Genomic DNA, 20,583 nt, shown 5'->3' with positions numbered 1-20,583 from the left:
AGGATGATCTAGTGATCCAATGATTGGGAAGAGTTTGATGATAATATATATAATTGAAGAAATTTAATAATTGGATTCAAATGATGATTAGAAGAAGATTTTAATTGGTTCTCTAAAAGCTCAATGTTTTATCATTTTTTGTTTTTTAGATTTTCAAGCTTGTTTCTGCACATACACCGAGTGAGGGTTCCAATTCGAATTATCAATCTAGATGATATTTCCTTTAACTTTCTCTAGGTGAGATTTTTATGAACGCTTAAAATGGTCGTGCAGTAACCGTTACGCAAGGTTCAAAAAAAAAACCATTTCCCCGTCCTTAATACATCACTGCTTCACAATTCGTTACATATTAAGGATCAATCTAAGTGATACAATCGGCAAACCTCTGATCTGACATTCTGATTATACTAGAAGAAGAACATACAAAATCACAAAAACTATGGGCTGTTTTGATTGTGGAGGAGAACCCGAAACGAAAAAGCATATCAAATTGGTGCTACTAGGAACGGCTCAGAGCGGAAAGAGTACCTTCTTCAAACAATTGAGGGTGATTAATAACAAGCCCTTTTCGGAGAAGGAACGAATTTCCATGACGAGTGTAGTACGGGAAAATCTATTGGAGGCCTGTTACTCCATTTTGAAGGCTTTACACACGTTGAATATTCCACTGGCTAGTCAAGAGAATGAAGAAATTGCCAGTCAAATCATGACTCTCCACAAAGATTCCTCGCAAAATCTTTCTGAAATTCTCACAACAGAAACTGCGCAATATGGAAACATGGGAGCCAAGATTTCAAAGATTTGGAAAGATCCCGGTATGCGGCAAGCTCTGTTAAAACGATATGAATTCTCAATTAATGATTCAGCGGATTAGTAAGTCTTTGTGTCTTTTCAAAACAAACTCAAACATGCCAACCTTTTTCATCAGCTTTCTTGATCATTGTGAGAGAATATGTAAACCAGATTTTATTGCAACTCAAGAGGACATTATCAAAGCAAGAACAAAAACAGTGGGTATTACAGAAGTTGAGTTTGAATCTGAGGGCTGTATGTGGAAGTTCACTGATGTCGGAGGTCAGAGAGCAGAACGAAGAAAATGGGTTCATGCCTTCGTTGACACCACGGCTGTAATTTTCATAACATCCCTGAACGATTTTGACATGATGTTGGAGGAGGACAAGAACACTAACCGAATGCATGAAAGTATGCTGTTGTTTAGAGAGGTCTGTGACTTGGAATGTTTCAAGGAAATACCTATTATAATATTATTCAACAAGGATGACTTGTTCAGAGAGAAGATTCAACAAAGTGATTTGAGAGTTGCATTTAGTGATTATTCAGGTGGTCATCAGTATGAAACTGCAAGGGATTTCATTGTTAACAAATTCAAGTCGCTCAACACGAGAAATAATCTCATGTATTGTCATGTCACCACAGCAACGAATACTAACAACATCAGCATGGTATTTAATGATGTAAAGAACATTCTTCTTCAACGTGACTTGCAAGATTTGAATATTATTTGAGAGGTTTTTCTTTTCAACAATAAATACGTATCATCATTCCAAAAAGAAAATAAACCCCAAGCCCAGCTTACTGAAATTATTGCTCCTTAACATGACAATCTCAACTTGCAGATACAATCTCAAGCTTTAGCTTGAGGAAAAGTACTTTCTCGGTTAGGTACGGTTGTAAAATCATACACATTCATTTTAGACAATATAAATTGTAGAGGAAATAGTGATTCACAATTACTGCTATTGGTTGATGATCCATTCAACCTCACCTCAAAATATTGTACACGTAAATCATTCCAACACAGTGAATGGTTAGATCCGAAAATTGAGTCCACAAATTCAAGAATTCTCGATGACGATATCCGCTTCCTCACAGATAGTCCTGGTTCTTTCTCTCCTTCACCAGTATTTGCAAGCCCTATGATGCAAAAAATTCTTTCATCTACACAAAGTAATTCATTCATATTTTGTCCTTTTACATATTTTGTACCGTATGACAAAGTCATGACCTTGTGAATCAATTGTTCCAATTCTGACAATGCTTGATCGCCTCCGTTCACATCAAAACAAAACACCAATGAGTCATAGCGATCACACAACTTTCTAAAAGAATCACCTGTACTTGTTTTTTCATACCATTGAAAATGTTCTATTTTGATTGCAGCCACTTTTTTTAAACACTCTAATTGACATGTTGTATGGATGGAGGGATAATTGGGATTCAGAGGACGTAACGTTTCTTTCCATTCATCGAATAGCAACTTGGAGATTGTTTCATTAGTACTAATGCAAGCAATATCCGCAATAAGGGATACTGGGGTTGTATAATCATAGCTCGAACACAATTTGACCGTATCTCTGTAACAGTGTTTCAGTTTCTGAAGGAATGCAATTTTTGTAATGAATGAAAGTTGCATCGGTCCAATCATGAATAAGGCTTCAAACTTATCGTCTCTACAATAAGAATCTTGAAGAATTTCAAAATAAAACTCGGTAGATGAACAAAATGCTCGGAAGGCACGAGAAAGGCTTGAAATCATCAACAATTCGGAAATGGATAAATAACTGAAAATATGAGCCATAATTTCCTTTGAAAGATATAAACGATTGGTTTCAGAAATTGTACCATGATCACTATCTTGAATACTAAAAACCATTGTTGTTGTTGATGAATGGTCATGACACTTTTCATTCTGGTTGAAAATATTGACCACTCTACAACACGCTTCATCTTTAGAAAATAAATGCTTTGGAAGATGTGTTGTTGCCCTTTCCCCAAATAACCAATCGGAAACCATTTGATGATCCCTTTTGTGTTCGTTGGTAACGGCTGTGGATGTTGGCCCAGGTGTGGAATTATGAATCGGTTCCGAATGTGAAGAACCCATTTTTTTGTTTGGACGATTGAGTTTGTTCATGGAACTTCCAATGAAAATGGTTGAACACACACGCATGGCAACCATTGTTACAAAGTTTTTTGTCCGTTGCCACTCGGTGTTCCAAATAATTTCATGCGTGTTTATTGGAATGTTGACCACTGGTTGATCAATTGATCGATTACAAACAGTCTTACATTAAATGTGAGTAACTTGTACAACTAGAACAGTTGGAGCATAATTTCCAAACCCCATACAAATGCAACATTTCCCAAATTATTGAACACAATTTTTAGATTATGCTCCAAGAATGAGAAGGGCCATGAGAAATTCTCTAGAATTAAGGTTACACACCCCAACAGTAGAGAAATAGTTCCAATCCATTGTTGAGACATCCAACATGTTGAATGAGAAAGAAAGCTCTCGGAATGGAACAATAAATAGACACTTGTCATGAAAGGAATGATTAATGACAGTAAAAAACTCCAATTCGTAACTGGTTCTTCTCCATGGTCATTCTCTGAAATTTCAAATGCTTGTTCGCTTGAAATTGCTTTTTTCTGAACTCTCACATAAATATATTGTGAAATTAAATCCAATTCGTATTGCAAGTTGAAAAATGTTTGTACAAATTCATTCACTCCTTTAAAAGCAATGGTCAGAGAAATGATAAAACAAGCCATTCGATAGAGAGATCCATTGTTTGAAAGTGTGTCAGTGGTAATGATGTTCTCCGTGTTTGAATGATTTTGCATGAATGTTGTTTCCTCATTTTGGAAAATGTGGATGGTCCATACGACACTACATAAAAATATCGAAAATGGAAATAAAAATAATTTGACCAAATATCTGGGATAGTGTGCGGTTAAAAATTGATTCGTATTCACAGAATTTGTTTTTGAGTTTCGAAAGGAATGACCGGCGAGTGTGAATCGAATCAAGGTCGGAGTGACACAATTCAAAAAATTTTCATACACCAAAAACAACATCATGGACATGATCAATAATTGTGAAATAAATTCTAAATTACAATGGATTTCATTTCGACACGAATTGTTTTTTGAAAAAGTGTCACCTGTCGCTGCAGCAAATAGTGTAGAATATCCCGATATCCAAACTCGTTCAAAAACGTGTGGCAACATGTAGCACAAAACCACTCCACATAACACTCCAAATACAAGTTGCATCGCAATGGTCGGAATTGAAGTAATCTCTCGAAACATGGGAGGAATGAGTGGATGATGAATTTTTGGAGAATTGGAAGAGTGGAAATGGATAAACGTTGAAGAACTCGAACGATCTGAAGAGAAACGACGAGTCGATGATGATGAAGGAGTCGAAAGAGTGGACGACGATGATGAAGCCAATGTCATGGAATCGGTGGAAGTGGAAGGAGTATGTGGAGGGTGGTGGGTAGTGTCATGTGATGGTTCGAACATTTTTTTTGAGTGAATTGAAAATTGGAATGACAAGGACATTTAAGGAGCTATTAGAAGTGTCGATTTGAATCAATATATATAACAGAACGAATCATGATGAAACCCTTTGGTTGTAATATTGATTTTCAAGTATTTCGGTATTGTTATACAATGATGGAAGGAAAAAATTAAAACCCTCAAGCATAGCATGTGATGAAAAGATTTTTCGTGACAATTCATCTTTTAAAGTCAAGAGATGGACAGATGCTTTCCGTTCTTCCTTCCTCGCATTATCTCAATGACATTGACCGAACAGCATTAGTACAACAAACCTAAATCTCCAACAAAGCAATTAAAAAAAAACAATTGAGGTTTTCGATTATTTCCAATCTGAAGTAGTATAGTTCAGAATTCTATCACATTCGAATTATTCAATATAAGGATTCTCTCATGAAGCAACCAAAGAGTTATGGTACGACATTGAAATTACTGGTCCTCGTTGTTGTATGTTGTACCATTAGTATCAACCTCATTCCTATCCATGCAAATCCTATTTCCTCAATTGAATTCAACCAAGCAGTGGATGCAGCCATGTACGATGTCGTTTCCTCTTCCACTTTTCAACAATATGTTACCAATGTCATTGGTTTTCTAGTGGTTCCCATTTGTCCTACCAAAGTGGAATATCCTTCTCGATGGCCAGTTTCATCATCCATAAGTGAATTGAAAATGTGTTACGATGGTTCTTCATATATTCCTCAACCATGGCCTCAAATTTATCATGAAGTTGGAAATCGATTGATGGATGCTCTCAACAAACATTATCAAATGACAATGAAAGCAAAATTCGTTCCATTGGTCATGAATGAATCATTGGGTTATTTTGAGAATATGAAATTTGCCGTTGAGAGTGGACAATGTGATGTTGCAGTTGCTGATACGACGTATACTGAGGAGAGAGCAACCAAAGTCAAATTCAGTGCTTGTCCTTATGGTGTAACCATGAATGCCTTTCTGAGAACGGATTTGGACAATACCACTCTCACTGGAATCAATGAATTGAAACATTTGAATCATTCAGGCATTAATGTCACTTACTATGAAGGAAGTGTGTTTGAAACTATTGCTCAAGAGAATTTGCAAGCTGCTACGAAATTCCCAACCAATTATGACAATCAATATACTCTGATTCGACAACGGAAAGTTCATGCCGTGATTGGCGATGCTTTGGATCAGGTAACATGGCTTGAGAATAATAAGAAGGAATGTGTGGGATGTTATATTCGAACTTTTGGATTGGGAGGAAAGTTTGGAGTGTTTACAGAAGCTACAAATCGAACGAGTGGTTCAAATTCGTTTCATCAAAGATTTCCAAAGTGTAATGGGCTTCAGTTTCTTTCAGTAATGATCTTGTTGATGTATGTGTTTGTACAAGCCTTTGAAATATTGTAAATAAAATAAAAAATTCCTTACAAGACTTTTGGTAGATTTCAAATAGAGTAAAGCATCCCTTTCCATTGAATGGTCAAAACAATCCCAAAATCTTGATTCTCTATTCGTACGAGAGATTCATCAAACCAGTTAAAAACTGTTGGTCATGACAGTAGATGATGTCAAAAATTTGAATCCACACCTTAAAGAGACACATCAACGAGTAATTTAAATAGAAAAAATATACACCATACGCCACACGAAGGTCATTGGTTTTTTAATGTTTGCCTTTATTGACCTTTGATGATTGTCTGCTCGTTGAATTCACGATAATTTTTAATTTGAGTCATCCTCTTTCGGAACATGTAAATAACAATATAGAAATACAAACGCTAAATTATTGTAAATATTAGAATAACAAAGATGACGAGTAGAACCACGAATAACGAAAGTAATTCAAATTTAAAATTATTGCTTCCGTTGGAGACTTTTCATTTGCAAATTAATAAGCCACCTCCTCAACCAGCCAAAGAATTTATCTATCAACGAAGCTCCATCCATGAATTATTCATAAACAACGACAATGTTACACCGAACAAATCAAAGGAAACAAATTCAAACAACAACTCCATCACTAATGTAACATCTCCAACTTCCTCAATACCAATCATCACTCTGTCCCTATCCAATCTCAAACCTACACCACCCTCTACAGCTTCCCGAAGACATTCTCTTGTTTCATGCCGATCTCCGAGTTGTACATCATTGGGGGATCCCGATGAAACTGACCTCGCTCTTCCTACAGAGCCAGTTAAGATTGTTCCTTACTCGCCTCGTTTACCATCACCCGTGATTAATAAGGGGCTCTTTGGTGGTGATGGTATCAATTTCTCACCGAGGCCCAAACAAGAACGTCCCAGATCTTCTCCCCGAAAGAAATCCATCATCACTCCCTCCACACAATTTTCTCAAACATTAATTTCACCTAAAACTAGCTTTTATCAGACTAAACCATCATGTTATGTACATTCATTTCAAAATGAGGCAGATGAGGATCGTGAAGAATTACAAGTCATAACACCTCGAAAAGTAGTGGATGTTTATTGTAATTTGACTCGAAAGTGGAATTCTCTTAAACATGATCCCAGTTTTGACCTATCACTCTCTCAACATAAAAAACGAATCACAGAAGGGAAAAAGGCGACTCTTCAGATGAGAAGAGAATTGTGTGACATGAACTCGACTCTCGATACGTGCTATTTTGAAATGTCCTCATTCACCATGCCTGAAAATATTGACCCAAAAAAGATGAACATTGATAAAGCAGCATTTGAACGATCACCCATGTGTGAGCACGAACAGGAGCTTCATGTGAAACGCCAACGAGAAAAGTTTTTGCGAGACATCAAATCTAAAACTCTAGCGAACGAATATGCAAATGACATGGAATTTAAAACGCTGTCCTTAATATGTGACCTCAAAAAGAAGAATGTAGATGCTTTTTCAATGTCACCACGAAAGAACAACTTGCAAAATGAATCCCCTCGAGCCGAGAAGGTTTCATCCAACACAACTCTTCAAGATTCTACCAATGTCCATGACCAGAAGAAAGTTGCCCACAGCCCCTCTACTCCCAAACGACCGCAAACCACTACCACATGTAACCTTCGAACTCCTCGTAAATACACCTTCTCGACAGTAGATTTACACGACAAAGCGCCAGCCAGAACCAGTCCTCAATCATGTCCTCGACTTGCTTCTGCAAAATCCGGAAAACAACCCTTACCTCCACTCCACATTGGCTCCCCTCGATTGGCAAAACCAACCTTTTCCTTCTCCGTTGCCACTTCCAAGAAACATTAATTGAAGGTGACCTTCTAAACTTTTGGGATCGTTCTTCTTTTCCACAAAACGAGCGCTCCTTGAACAAGTGTCACTCTTGTGTGAAGTGAACATGGCACGTTTCAAAAAGGTCTCCATCTCTCATCAAAAATATTGCCGTTACATCCACTCCTCTCTTCATCATGAATCCGTATCAACAACCAGGTTATCCAGGATACCCACCACAATATGTATGTACTTTTTGAATCTCAAAGATTGATTTTTTTATATATATTTGCTTTGATCCAACGATTATTGATTATTGATCACCATCATGTGATTCTTGTATTTTCTATGAATTGCCTCTACTTTGATCTCTTTCATGATGAAATTCATTTCTTGATATTCCACTTTCGGGGCACCACCACTGTTGATCTCTCTTGTAAAATCTTTTTGATCAATTCATCATCATCATCATCATCATTACAATCATCATTAACACAGCCACAACCACCAATGCAACCCGGAATGCCCATGCAACCAGGTATGGTTCCACCTCAAGGTTATCCTCCCATGCAACCTGGAATGGTTCCAATGGGTCAACCTCCAATGATGCCTATGGGTCAACCTCCTATGGTCCCAATGGGACAACCAGGTTACTATGCTCAACCTCCACCAACTGGTTATGTTCAACCACCAGTGAATTATACCACTACGACCAGTTATGCTTATCCACCAGGTCATAGCGGATATCATCATTATCATCATGGAAAGAAGATGAAGTTTGGTAAAAAGATGAAATTCGGAAAGAAGATGAAATTTGGCAAGTTTGGAAAGAAGTGGTTTTAAATTGATAATCATCTCATTATGTTGAACACTGTCAATTTTGAACAAGTTTTCAAGTGTTTTTATAATGTTATTATGGTACAGTACTAGAACCTATTGTACATATGAATAGTATCAGAATCATAGTATTAAAATTTGTATTTCACGAGTTGTATTTGTTTTTGGAGATGTTTTCGAACTGCGCAAGTGGTTGATTTGTGTGTGATAATTCTTGCTTTCATGTCACGAACATCGAGATTTTGAACATTTACACTATTTATTGACCTAGAGTGGATTTGTTTGAATTTTGTATAGCACTTGGCACAAAGTGAAATGGTGATCTGCCCCTCTGTCACATCTATCTCATACCCATTTGCTTTTGAGCTTCTGCTTCCTTCTTCTTGTTTTCAATTTCATTCTTGGATTTCTTATATTCTTGTGTTCTCTTGTATCTTACAAAAATATCGAGCATGTCTCGTTCCACATGAGCTTCCAATTTCAAGAAGACATTATTAGGTACACTCTTTCCTTCAAGGAGATGCAAAATTTCATTCTCCCAAGCCGATCGATTCGGTAAATTGAGTTCAAGTTTGGCTCCATATTTCACATACTTTTCTACAATGGTTTGAGCAAAACGTTTCCTCTTCTCGCGACCCTTAATTCTCTTAAATGCAAGTGCATCTTCCCAAAACAACACTCCTTCAGGCACAAACGACTCGATGGCAAACTTTTTAAACAATTGTCTTGCCTTCTTATCACTCAAAATTTCTCGAATTTCTGTGTGTGAAAGTGAATCGTCTCCTCCTCCTGCACCTGTTTGTGTTGGATCTGCCCATGAAAATCTCGACGTGTAAAATGATAAAATCACTGGAATCAAACACGAGCACGTATTATCGAATACAATGGCAAATAAAATCACCCATCCTGCCGGGAATGAATGTTCAGCATATCTCGAATACGTTCCAACCACTCCAAAAATTAAGAAAATTAACACATCGACCAACCAAAACGTCATGACAATGAACACTTCAATTCGAATGAACCAATTTTCTTTCACCAAAAATGTCACTGTGAATAACATGATATACGCAATAATGACATAAAAGGCAGTCAATGCAAAAACTGCATAAGCTCTGGCACCTGTTGGACAACCATGTAGAAATGGATGAGTATTGTAATATTTCAAATCGGTTAAAATTAAAATTAAAAACACAATCAAGTGAATGGCATAGACACCAATGATAATTCCAGAAAGGACTAACTTTCCTCCTAAAATGGAATAAATGTCCAACACTCGTCTGACCTTCTTTTTATCGAAATGAGCAGCTTCTTTTTCATCGTCCAAATCGATAATGTCATCATCGTCGATTCCGTCCATTTCACTTGCAATGGTTGTGTTTTTATCTTCGTCATCATCCTCAATGACATTTGACGTTGGTGTTTCATTTCCAAGACCGAGCGGAGTGATCGAAGCAGGAGTTGTGACACTACCACTCATGGGAGTGAGAGGAGTTCCAGAATCGACTTGTCCCAAAGAAGGCGATTGAGCAATGACTGGATTATTTGAAGATTCTTGTTTGTTGGAATCATGGTTAGGAACAGTTGCGAGTGGAATTAATTTCTTAAAAACAGAATCTCTTCGTTCGACAATACTTGTGAATTTTTGTTTGTGTTTGCTGAGAAGATAAACGAAGAGTAATCTCCAACATCTATAATGTTTTTTTTCAAATGATTGAAATTATTGAAATTTTGAATATATGTAATGTGTGTCAATATATTGGATGACCATAGGATTGACATTTTGTAACCATTACATTTCCGTCAATTGACCTTATTTAAAATTTCAAAAATCCTTAACATACCTCAAAATGGAAGGCAAAAACAATCCAGGATATGCCAAAATCAACAAGAAGGTAAAGAAAAAACACGGAAAGTCATAACGTCCAAACGAGAATCGAAACGTGACCATGACACTCACAAAAAACGTGGCCACCAAACTCACAATCATTAAAAACACATCTCGCGCCTTAACCGGTTGATAATTTCGGCGCCAAATCACGAGCGCCAATAACACAAAAAACCAAACCGTAAAAATTCCAAACAAGGTCCATGAAACGGGAGAGATGTAGGTATTGTCGAGAAGTTCAACACGAGAAGTAAGGATACCTCCCAGATAGATGGGAGAGTACGGAATGGTTTGGTTGAGGGTGAGGTTTTGAGAGAGTTTTTGAAAGACGGAAAAGGGATAGGCGAGGGAATCTTGATAGAAGGGAGAGAGAGGAAATTGATCGAGAATATTGTTGGTGTTATTGCTCATTTTGGTGTTGGGTTGAATGATGATGATGATAAAGAATATATTTGAATGATGAATGATGATGAATAATTCTAAAAAGGAAATTTTGAAATGGTGATGATGCAGTTCGTTCGTGTGCTATCTTTTTCAATAATGCACAAGGAGTTTCTGCTAGTGTTGTTGAAAAGAATATTCGAATGAATGAATGAAACGACGGTTGTTCAGAGTCCGAACTTGATTCAACACGTGGCCAACCAACACTGAATGTATAATTGCAGTATAATTTACAACTGATGTCTTGGAGATGAGTGGAAATGATGTGTTGCTGTGGTTCCAATGAAGAGTTGTTTACACCAACACAAAACCACCTCGAAATTGGTAAGGCTCTTTGACGGTTTTTTTTCAAGTGTTTCTTGATGGTTGACAGGTCGAAATGTGTGTTGAAAGATGCAACACTTTGAGGTCGATACATATCCCCATCTCTATCAAAAGCGTCTTTGATATACAATGGCATACAACTAAGGACGCTGCCCTGTCATCTGAATTACCTGCTCTCAACAAGATCCTGGAATAGGTCAAGATGAATACTGGAGTCATGTATTGAAACAACAACGAATGAGTATTGAAATAGTTTCTTTAAATGCAAAAGCACACATTTAAAGAAAGGCCTCACTAGAAAAGAATGAAGTTTACCATAACCACACACGACAAGTTCATGCATCATCTTCTGGTTGAAACGTGCTTCCAAATCAATTATAAATTTTTCAGAGTTGAATCACAATAGTGGTTGAACTAGCACATGCTGAGGCGTTCTTGAAAGTTATAAAAAATTAAAAGCTTGACCAAAATGAGCAGCATTCAACAAGCTTCAAGTTTGAATGATATCATTATTGCCAATAGAAATGAAAGTATGAACAACCTGAATTCAGTCGAAGATAAATCTTCAATGAAAGATAATACTTTCCGAAGAACAACCACGTTGGCCACACCATCAAGGTCGAAAATGAGTCCTAATCATTTATCATCATCGGAATTGAATATTGGTGGAAGAACAAGTGTATTTGAACAATTGATTACCATGCCAATTTTATCTTTAATTTATCAATTTGTTGGAAGAATTAAATCGTTTGAACAATTGAGAAATATAAAATTAGGATTGGGAGCATTGGTGATTTATTATTCGGGATTGCTTGCATTCTTGTTACATGTAGGTTCGGACACGACGATGAAAATAATTGTTTTGAAAATGTTATTGCAAAACGTAAACCATAATTTATTAATTTGAAACATTGAATAATACTCTGCGATGACGTAATGGTATTTGATAATTATCAAACAACATTTACACATTAACACAATTATTTGATAATAACAATATTTACACATTAACAAGAGAAATAATGATAGAAACCTCTTATCCATTTATGAAAGATATTGGAATAGAAACAAGGAAATAATTTATAGTACTATTGACAATCATGAGAAGAGGATCACTTCAGTGACGGTGGAATCATCACCAAGAAGCGCTACAGCTCATCCAAATATTCTTTCACCATTTCGAGACATGTTACAACAATTCAAATCAACACTTGGTTTACAATGATGTCGAGTGCTGGTACAGGACCTCCAGAACTTGTTGTTGTTGTTACACGTGTCATGGAAACTATTTCGTTTTTGCTGAAGATTGAGGTCTACTATTGCTCTTTTGAGGTGTGGGAAGTGACATGGCTGTTTCTTCCGTTGCTTTCACTCTCGTTTCAACCACTGAGACTTTATCTTCCAATCCAGTCATGACTTCATGTTTGAGATATTCAGCAATTTCCTTCAAGTTTTCATCCGTCAATTTGGGAGCATTTCTCTCTGCCTTTTCCTTTTCATAACGTTCCCTAGCTTCATTCTCAAGTCGTAGACGTTCCTCTTCTTCTGCTTGACGTCTACGAGTTTCTGCTTCCTCAAGAGCTCGTCGTTCGTCCTCTTTCTTTTGCATATAGGCAACATCTTGCAACATGGCAGAGAGAGGATACACACAATCCAACATGATGGAATTTACACTGACTTGGTAGTCACATGCTTGTACGGGTTGATTTTCTTCATAGACATACTTGTACAGGTGATAATGTTGTACCACCGTTTTCAGAATGAAATCAGAAACAATGGCAACGTCATCAATATTGAATAGTGGAAGCTTGCTTCTGTATTCTTCCTTTCTCTTCTTTTCAATCATGGCTTTCTCCTCGGCTAGACGCTGCTCTTCCTCTTGCTTTCTGAGAAGTTCTTCCTCTTCATCTTTGGTCATTTTCTTGGAAGAGCTAGATGAACTAGGTGGCTTTTTCTTTTTTTCCTTTTCTTGTTTGAGACGCTCTTCCTCTAACTTTCGTTCTTCGTCTTGGATTTGTTTTTCAAGATCAGAGACTTGCTCTTGTGACAATGGCTTGCTCATTTCAAAGAGTTGTGTCTTGACAAACTCTTGTAATTCAAGCTCTGAAGAAAATTTGGGTGCACCAGCAACGGTTGGCATCTGATTGTTAGTAATAACGGTATTGATTGGAATATTTGAACTTTCAGAAGAGAGACATCCTTTCCTTAACGTTTCCATTAAATTGATAAATTCCATGGTTTGCCTTGTCGAAAATGAATGCTCCTTACAAAATGCAACGTAGTGACATAGCGAATCCAAATAGATTGATGATCTCAAATCGACCAAATAATCCGCAACTCCCAACTGTTTGCTCAAATATTCCAATAATTCATTCTCCTTTTTATTCATGCAGCCATGAATGAAAGTATAATCGGAGAGAGGAGATAAATTTGGAGTGATTTTTTCCTTTGAGAAATAGGCAATCATTTCCTCTCGATTAGCAAACCCACCGATAGGTCCCGAATCAGATCCCACATTGTTATTATTACTAGTTCCTTTCGGAGAAGTCAATTCACTCGTTGTTCCTCCTCCTCTTCGATTACTACTTGAAGTACCTGGTTTTGAAGAGCCAGCCGTGGATCCCGCTCTTGAAGACATTTTTTTTGTAAATGGTAATGGCGCAATTTTTGAAACGACGGATTGGAAAATTGGTTTAATGATGGATTTAATGATACAGAACTTGCAGTAATACAAGCAACATCATGATTATGGCCACATTTTGAAAAACAACACCAGGAACCGAGTACTGTGTTGTGTACTCTCCAGCAGCTTCACTCGTTCGATTCGTAGCTTCTGTAAACACCCCAAAGGCTCCACCAAATCCAAAAGTTCGAATATAACATCCCACACAATCCTTCTTGTTATTCTCCAACCAAATTTTTTGATCCAGTGCGTCTCCAATCATGGCATGAACTTTTCGTTGTTGAACGAGAACGAATTGATGATCGTAAGTCGTTGGAATTTTTGTTGCAGCTTGCAAACTGTCCTGTGCGACCATTTCAAACGTGGTTCCTTCATAGTACGTCACGTTAATTCCAGATCGATTCAAATGTTTCAATTCATTGATTCCAGTGAGAGTAGTATTGTCCAAATCTGATCTTAGAAAGGCATTCATGGTGACTCCATAGGGGCAAGTGGCGAATTTGACCTTGGTTGCTCGTTCCACGGTGAGAGTTGTGTCAGCAACTGCAACATCACATTGTCCACTCTCAACTGCAAATTTCATATTCTCAAAATAACCCAATGATTCATTCATGACCAAGGAACAAATTTTGCTTTCATTGTCATTTGATAATGTTTGTTGAGGGCATCCATCAATCGATTTCCAACTTCATGATAAATTTGAGGCCATGGTTGAGGAATATATGAAGAACCATCGTAACACATTTTCAATTCACTTATGGATGATGAAACTGGCCATCGAGAAGGATATTCGATTTTCGTTTGACACAAGGGAACGACCAAAAAACCAATGACCTCAGTAATGTATTTTTGAAACGTCGGTGAGGAAACCACATCGTACATGCCTGCATCGACTGCTTGATTGAATTCTATGGATGATATGGGATTGGCATGGACCAAAGTACTACAGAGAAGTGCTAACCAAGTGAGGACCAATACCGTCTTTATAGTAACGTTGTAGATGGACCTAATGGAACGGGATGGATAAGTAGTATCTCTATGAGCAGTCGTGGTATGCATTTCGGAAGAAACCAAAAAACAGCTTCCAAGATTTGTTTTTTGCGGTTGAAAAGGATAAACAAACATCATGAGAGAGGAAGATATTTAGATCTGATGCATCATGGAGAGAGACGTCAATTCCAATTTGTCAATCATGGATGCATCAGGTTCATTCAATAACCTAGAAAATCAAGAGATCAATATACACAACATCTCTTACAAAGAATGAAAAAATTAAGCGGTGTCCTTTTACTAATCTCTCATTTCATCCATTCAGAGATCGTAGTAAGGGTTCAGAAATTTTTTTCTTCTAAAAATAACTCCCTTCGTTGTACGGATTGTTTGAGTTGTTATGTAGTATGAAAGCCACTTGTGTGTTTAAGGCTTGCTAAACATTTCCACCATGAGCAATACTAACATGCCCATCACAACCACACCCATGAGAGAATGAGGCCATATGCCATGTCTTACTGCCTCGCTCGATCGTGTGGTTGCTTGAGTAAACACTCCAAATGATCCTCCCAGTCCAAAAGCCTTAATATAACAACTCACACAATCTTTTCGATTCGCCTCTAACCATGCTTGTTGATCCAACACATCACCCAACACGGCATGAACCTTTCGTTGCAAGACCAATGTATATTGCCCTTCATAGGTTGAAGGTACTCTGTTGGCTGCTTGCAATTCTTGTTGAGCAATGGTATCAAATATAGTTCCTTCATAGTATGTAACATTCAATCCCGATCGATTCAAATGTTTCAATTCAGTAATTCCAGTGAGAGTGGTATTATCCAAATCCGATCTCAGAAAGGCATTCACCGAGACTCCATAGGGGCAGACACTGAATTTGACTTTGGCCGAGCGTTCCTCTGTGAGGGTCGTATCAGCAACAGCAACATCACATTCACCACTCTCTACAGCTACTCTCAACGATTCAAAATACCCCAATGTTTCATTCATCACGAGTGGTACAAATTTTGCACTTAATTTCAAACTGTATTGTGCATTGAAAGCCTCAATCATTCTCCTACCCACTTCCTTGTACACGGAAGGCCATGGTTCGGCAATGTATGAAGAGCCATCGTAGCACATTTTCAATTCCGTGATCAGAGATGAAACTGGCCATCGAGTGGGATATTTTATTTTGGTGGAACAGAGGGGAACGGGAAAGCCAACAATCTTGGTAATATATTGTTGAAAGGAGGAAGAGGAAACGACCTCATACATGGCTGCATCCACGGCCTGGTTGAATTCAATGGAAGCAATGGGATTGGCATGAGTGTGAGAGGAAGTAAATCGATGGGTGATGAACAATAATTGTACAATTACAATGGCGAGAAGGAAGGAAACAGTGGAGGAAACGATTCTAGTGTTCGTGCGTGTGAGTATTGTCATTCTGATGTTGGTACTGTTTGATGAATTTTGTTTTGAGTGGTGGTCAAGACTCAGGAGACTGTTGGTACAAGGATGACATGCGGGTGAATTTGCGAGCCGAGATTCAAATTGATATCTCTCTCGAGTGATCTCTGTCAATCCCTTTGGAATCTACTTGTGCATTTTGGAAATGGTCTACTTGACATTAAAGGAAATGGATCACTTTCATGACAAGTGTTCAGAAAGATGCGGTCGGTTCATAGTGGTGGCCTTAGATCTTTCTGTAGAAAGTCTGATAAAGTGGATAAGGTTAGAATAATATTTAAATTAAGGAAGTTTAAGTGTCCTTAATGACCAAGAGAGATTGAGATGAATTTCTCAAATGTTCTTTCTTCTTGAATTCAAGATGAAAAATCACGTGCTACTGTGACCTGGAATTCATTACAATACACATAACCGCCCTTGAAAATATTCAAAGGGCACCCTCTTTCAAAAGATCGACCTAGTATAATTGGAGTGGTTTTTCTCATCATTGATGTACTTTACAAAAAGAAATATCCAAATGTACAACAACCCAAGTCACATCAGTGACGACCCTTCAAGTCTTGTCAACGATTCGATCATTGACCAAAGGTCAAAACTTCTTTTACACTCCAATGAACACCAGACTTCATTGGAAATGAACGAATCGATCCACCTCCATTCGAGTAATGATTTGTCCATGTTGCATGGACCTATGGAAAATCTTAAAGTTGAGATTTCTTTGGACAACTCTCATCCTGACTCCCAATCCATTCAACAACAATTGGAAACCATGATGAAAACCAAAGATATGAATCTTCTCGAACAATTAGGACATGTCCACGGTCTCTCTCAAGTTTATCTTCAAACCTCTCTGCAACATGGTCTTGCATGTCATGAAGTGCATGAACGAAGAGAACGATTCGGCTCCAACACCTATCCCAAGAAAGCTTCTGTTCCATTATGGAAACTCTTTTTACAAGCCCTCAAAGAACCCATGCTCATTGTCTTGATGGTCTTGGCAGTCATATCCATTGTTTTGGGAGTTGTATTCCCCGCTCCTGGTGTGGAGGATGAGAAATTGAAGGAAGAAGAACGACGATTAGGTTGGATTGAAGGAGCAGCTATTTTGATGGCTGTGTTCATTGTTTCCTCAGTGAGTGCACTCAACGATTGGCAAAAAGAGAGACAATTTAGAGCTCTTTCTACTGCTGAAGATGATCAAATTCAAATCAAAACGTTTCGTTCGTTCGAGACAGTTCCTGAAAATTCCATAACGTCCACAACCTTTCAACACACTGCACATGCTACCAATAATAATCATAATGCTTCTTCGTCTTCGAATAATACTGGAGAGAATTTCATATTATTGCCAGCAAAAGAACTTGTCGTCGGAGATGTCATTGAAATTGATCAAGGCGATTGCATTCCAGCAGATGGTCTGTTCATTGAGGGACATGATTTAAAAATTGATGAATCGTCCATGACTGGTGAAACAAGATTGATTCCCAAATCCTCTGAGAAGGCTCCATTTCTATTTTCAGGAACTGCTGTGGGAGAAGGTTATGGCAAAATGCTCGTGGTTTGTGTGGGTGTCAAGTCTGTATGGGGTAAAACCTTAAATGCAATGATCAACAAGTCGGATGAAGACAAGAAGACTCCTCTCGAAGAAAAGTTGGATCGAATGGCCTCATGGATTGGTAAATTTGGAGTGGGTTTTGCAATTGCCACGTTTTTGATCTTGTTATTAGGATGGCTTATTCGAAAAGTGATTGAAACCAATTCTGGAAAAGATCAATGGACTTCGAATGATTTATCCTCCATAGTGAGTTTCATGATCATTGCTGTAACCATTGTTGTGGTGGCTGTTCCTGAAGGATTACCATTGGCTGTGACCATATCATTGGCCTATTCCGTGAAAAAGATGATGAAGGATAATAATTTGGTGAGACAATTAGCTGCATGTGAAACCATGGGAGGTGCCACAGATATTTGTACGGACAAGACAGGAACCTTGACATTGAATGAAATGAGAGTAGTGAAGGCCATGATTGCAGGTGTTGAATTTAAAAGTGAAACTCTTCAGAGAGATGAAGAATCTCACGAACAGAACTTGCCTTTGATTTCGAACATTCCCACGACTGTATGCCAACATGTATTGCATCTCGTCAGTCATGGCATTTCTGTGAATTCCAAAGCATGTTTGACCAAGCCTAAAAACGGAACAATAGGGAAAGATTATGAAGTGAGCGGTAATCGAACCGAAGCTGCTCTTCTACTCATGCTCAGAGAAATGGGTATTGATTATCAACCTCTTCGAAAGCTCTATGAAGATGAGGTGGGTCAAATTGTCAAAGTCAATACGTTTACTGGAGCTCGTAAACGAATGTCCATGATTGTAAAAATACCACCTTCTAGTATGGAGCAGCAAGGTCATGACGACTATTACTCCCAAAATATCCATGCGATCTTCGATTGTACCTCAAAGGAGCTTCAGAAATTGTGTTGAATTTGTGTTCTCGCTTTGTCTCTTCACCTCAATGCACGATTTCTGAAATGACTGAACAAGATCGAAAGAGGTGGTTAGATGCCATCGAAGAAATGGCTTCACAGGGACTGAGAACGCTCGTGCTTGCCTATAAGGACATGAATAGTCGTGAACAACATGTAAATCTTGAAAATTCCACAGAAACTGAGAATGGTGTAACACTCCTCGGTTTGGTTGGTATTAAGGATCCACTTCGTCCTGAAGTTATTCAAGCTGTTTCACAATGTAAGAAATCTGGAATAGTCATTCGGATGGTCACTGGAGACAATCTTCTCACTGCTCAATTCATTGCTCGAGAGTGTGGAATTCTACTCGAAGATGGTATTTGTATGACTGGTCAGGAATTTTGCGAGTTGAATGATCACGAGTTGGATCAAATTTTACCTCAATTGCAAGTGCTGGCCCGATCCACTCCCGATGATAAGCTTCGTCTTGTGAAACGTCTCAGAGAGAACGGTCGTGTCGTGGCCATGACTGGTGACGGTACTAATGATGGTCTTGCTTTGAAAGAAGCCGATGTGGGTTTGAGTATGGGTTTATCTGGAACCATGATCGCGAAAGAGGCCTCAGATATTGTCATTTTGGATGATAATTTCAGTTCCATTGTGAAAAGTGTCCTCTGGGGTCGTAGCATCTATGAGAATATTCGTAAATTCTTAATGTTCCAATTGACTGTGAATGTCTGTGCCTTATTAGTAACCATTGTAACAGCAGTGGCTGGTATGATTATGAAATCGACCAATTCCAACAATAGTGAAACTCATACTGATCCCTCATCGAACACATCCTTCCGTTTAGAACCTCCATTGACTGCCATTCAATTATTGTGGGTGAATTTGATCATGGACACTTTTGCAGCGTTGGCCTTAGCCACCGAACCACCCTATCGAGAATTATTGGACCGAAAACCTTACGGACGCCATGATGCCATCATTACCAAGAATATGTGGTTTCATATTTGTGGGCAATCGTTGTATCAATTCATAGTGTTGGTTCTGTTGTATGTTTTCGGGGGTATGGGAAAGAAATACGAAGGAAATTGCAAAATCACCAGAAAATTTTAGACAATTCATAACTTTCCCATGCTTTCCGAATGCTTCAGCCTCTTTCTCGGTATTTCCAATCAGTTTTGCAAAATTCCGAAAATTTGAACGGAAATTCATAAAACGTGAAGAAGCAAACGGAATCCTCAGTCAAAAACAGATAAAAAAACAGCAGCACATCATGGAGAAAAATTGTCCTATTTGCAACACCAACATTGATGCATTTACGTTCAATCGTCACATTCCCAAATGCTATCATCAGTCATGTGTTGCCAATGAAGAGATTCCACTGTGCACATGTTTGACATGAAAAGGAATAAAGACACATGATAGTGATTTTCTCCACAAAATACAAAATTCAACCACTCCCCATAAAAGAAGGTCTGTAACGGCTCCAGCAACATTGGGATCAATGTCTCAAACACAATCCTTAGGGACTTTCAGTGAAGATGTCTCTCCAAAGCTTCATCCTGATAAACTTAGCGGTAAAGAATGTAGTTGTTGCACCATCTGTACGGCTGCCAAAGGATTCCCCAAAATTTACGTCGGAAAATATCGAACACTAATACTATGCAAGAAATCTCATGCTCTGGACAACACTGAGAATAAAAGATTGGCTGAAATGATTGACAAAATCAATGATGAGGTCATTTCAACCAATTATTCAAAGCAGTCAATTCTTGATGGAGAATCTGATGAAGAGAATGCTATTGAAGACGTTATGTGTAGTGGTTGTAAAAATGTTGACTCTTCTTCAATGTGTGGCGCTGTTTGTAAGGGAACCCTTTACATTAAGGAAAAAAAAGGTCAAACCGAG

At 38.1% G+C, this 20,583-nt stretch overlaps 14 protein-coding genes across 14 annotated transcripts; 7 read left to right on the top strand and 7 right to left on the bottom strand.

Annotated features, from left to right (window-relative positions):
* Positions 1-439: 439 nt before the first annotated feature.
* Positions 440-1,526, top strand: C9374_005971 (uncharacterized protein; the record flags this gene model as incomplete). Its single annotated transcript, XM_044695780.1, has 2 exons — positions 440-873; positions 929-1,526. 2 exons carry the CDS (start codon positions 440-442, stop codon positions 1,524-1,526), a joined length of 1,032 nt encoding a protein of 343 aa, XP_044547267.1.
* A 119-nt stretch (positions 1,527-1,645) lies between these two features.
* On the bottom strand, positions 1,646-2,905 carry C9374_005970 (uncharacterized protein; the record flags this gene model as incomplete). Its single annotated transcript, XM_044695779.1, has 1 exon — positions 1,646-2,905. One exon carries the CDS (start codon positions 2,903-2,905, stop codon positions 1,646-1,648), a length of 1,260 nt encoding a protein of 419 aa, XP_044547266.1.
* Positions 2,906-3,114: 209 nt separating this feature from the next.
* C9374_005969 (uncharacterized protein) lies at positions 3,115-4,332 on the bottom strand (the record flags this gene model as incomplete). Its single annotated transcript, XM_044695777.1, has 1 exon — positions 3,115-4,332. One exon carries the CDS (start codon positions 4,330-4,332, stop codon positions 3,115-3,117), a length of 1,218 nt encoding a protein of 405 aa, XP_044547265.1.
* Positions 4,333-4,761: 429 nt separating this feature from the next.
* C9374_005968 (uncharacterized protein) lies at positions 4,762-5,763 on the top strand (the record flags this gene model as incomplete). The annotated part of the gene is made up of 1 exon (XM_044695776.1): positions 4,762-5,763. One exon carries the CDS (start codon positions 4,762-4,764, stop codon positions 5,761-5,763), a length of 1,002 nt encoding a protein of 333 aa, XP_044547264.1.
* A 402-nt stretch (positions 5,764-6,165) lies between these two features.
* On the top strand, positions 6,166-7,605 carry C9374_005967 (uncharacterized protein; the record flags this gene model as incomplete). Its single annotated transcript, XM_044695775.1, has 1 exon — positions 6,166-7,605. One exon carries the CDS (start codon positions 6,166-6,168, stop codon positions 7,603-7,605), a length of 1,440 nt encoding a protein of 479 aa, XP_044547263.1.
* A 161-nt stretch (positions 7,606-7,766) lies between these two features.
* Positions 7,767-8,412, top strand: C9374_005966 (uncharacterized protein; the record flags this gene model as incomplete). Its single annotated transcript, XM_044695774.1, has 2 exons — positions 7,767-7,814; positions 8,068-8,412. 2 exons carry the CDS (start codon positions 7,767-7,769, stop codon positions 8,410-8,412), a joined length of 393 nt encoding a protein of 130 aa, XP_044547262.1.
* Positions 8,413-8,746: 334 nt separating this feature from the next.
* On the bottom strand, positions 8,747-10,705 carry C9374_005965 (uncharacterized protein; the record flags this gene model as incomplete). The annotated part of the gene is made up of 2 exons (XM_044695773.1): positions 8,747-10,097; positions 10,251-10,705. 2 exons carry the CDS (start codon positions 10,703-10,705, stop codon positions 8,747-8,749), a joined length of 1,806 nt encoding a protein of 601 aa, XP_044547261.1.
* An 823-nt stretch (positions 10,706-11,528) lies between these two features.
* C9374_005964 (uncharacterized protein) lies at positions 11,529-12,284 on the top strand (the record flags this gene model as incomplete). Its single annotated transcript, XM_044695772.1, has 2 exons — positions 11,529-11,888; positions 12,075-12,284. 2 exons carry the CDS (start codon positions 11,529-11,531, stop codon positions 12,282-12,284), a joined length of 570 nt encoding a protein of 189 aa, XP_044547260.1.
* Positions 12,285-12,344: 60 nt separating this feature from the next.
* Positions 12,345-13,697, bottom strand: C9374_005963 (uncharacterized protein; the record flags this gene model as incomplete). The annotated part of the gene is made up of 1 exon (XM_044695771.1): positions 12,345-13,697. The coding sequence occupies one exon, from the start codon at positions 13,695-13,697 to the stop codon at positions 12,345-12,347; it is 1,353 nt and encodes a 450-aa protein (XP_044547259.1).
* A 67-nt stretch (positions 13,698-13,764) lies between these two features.
* C9374_005962 (uncharacterized protein) lies at positions 13,765-14,325 on the bottom strand (the record flags this gene model as incomplete). Its single annotated transcript, XM_044695770.1, has 1 exon — positions 13,765-14,325. The coding sequence occupies one exon, from the start codon at positions 14,323-14,325 to the stop codon at positions 13,765-13,767; it is 561 nt and encodes a 186-aa protein (XP_044547258.1).
* A 26-nt stretch (positions 14,326-14,351) lies between these two features.
* Positions 14,352-14,801, bottom strand: C9374_005961 (uncharacterized protein; the record flags this gene model as incomplete). The annotated part of the gene is made up of 1 exon (XM_044695769.1): positions 14,352-14,801. One exon carries the CDS (start codon positions 14,799-14,801, stop codon positions 14,352-14,354), a length of 450 nt encoding a protein of 149 aa, XP_044547257.1.
* Positions 14,802-15,158: 357 nt separating this feature from the next.
* Positions 15,159-16,175, bottom strand: C9374_005960 (uncharacterized protein; the record flags this gene model as incomplete). The annotated part of the gene is made up of 1 exon (XM_044695768.1): positions 15,159-16,175. The coding sequence occupies one exon, from the start codon at positions 16,173-16,175 to the stop codon at positions 15,159-15,161; it is 1,017 nt and encodes a 338-aa protein (XP_044547256.1).
* A 541-nt stretch (positions 16,176-16,716) lies between these two features.
* On the top strand, positions 16,717-18,684 carry C9374_005959 (uncharacterized protein; the record flags this gene model as incomplete). The annotated part of the gene is made up of 1 exon (XM_044695766.1): positions 16,717-18,684. One exon carries the CDS (start codon positions 16,717-16,719, stop codon positions 18,682-18,684), a length of 1,968 nt encoding a protein of 655 aa, XP_044547255.1.
* Positions 18,685-18,731: 47 nt separating this feature from the next.
* On the top strand, positions 18,732-19,787 carry C9374_005958 (uncharacterized protein; the record flags this gene model as incomplete). Its single annotated transcript, XM_044695765.1, has 1 exon — positions 18,732-19,787. The coding sequence occupies one exon, from the start codon at positions 18,732-18,734 to the stop codon at positions 19,785-19,787; it is 1,056 nt and encodes a 351-aa protein (XP_044547254.1).
* Between the last annotated feature and the right edge of the window lie 796 nt (positions 19,788-20,583).

Source organism: Naegleria lovaniensis (assembly GCF_003324165.1).
Source record: "Naegleria lovaniensis strain ATCC 30569 chromosome Unknown tig026, whole genome shotgun sequence".
Classification (NCBI taxonomy): domain Eukaryota; phylum Heterolobosea; class Eutetramitea; order Acrasida; family Naegleriidae; genus Naegleria; species Naegleria lovaniensis.
The sequence above is the reverse complement of the archived record's forward strand: the minus strand, read 5'-3'. Positions and strand labels throughout refer to the sequence as shown.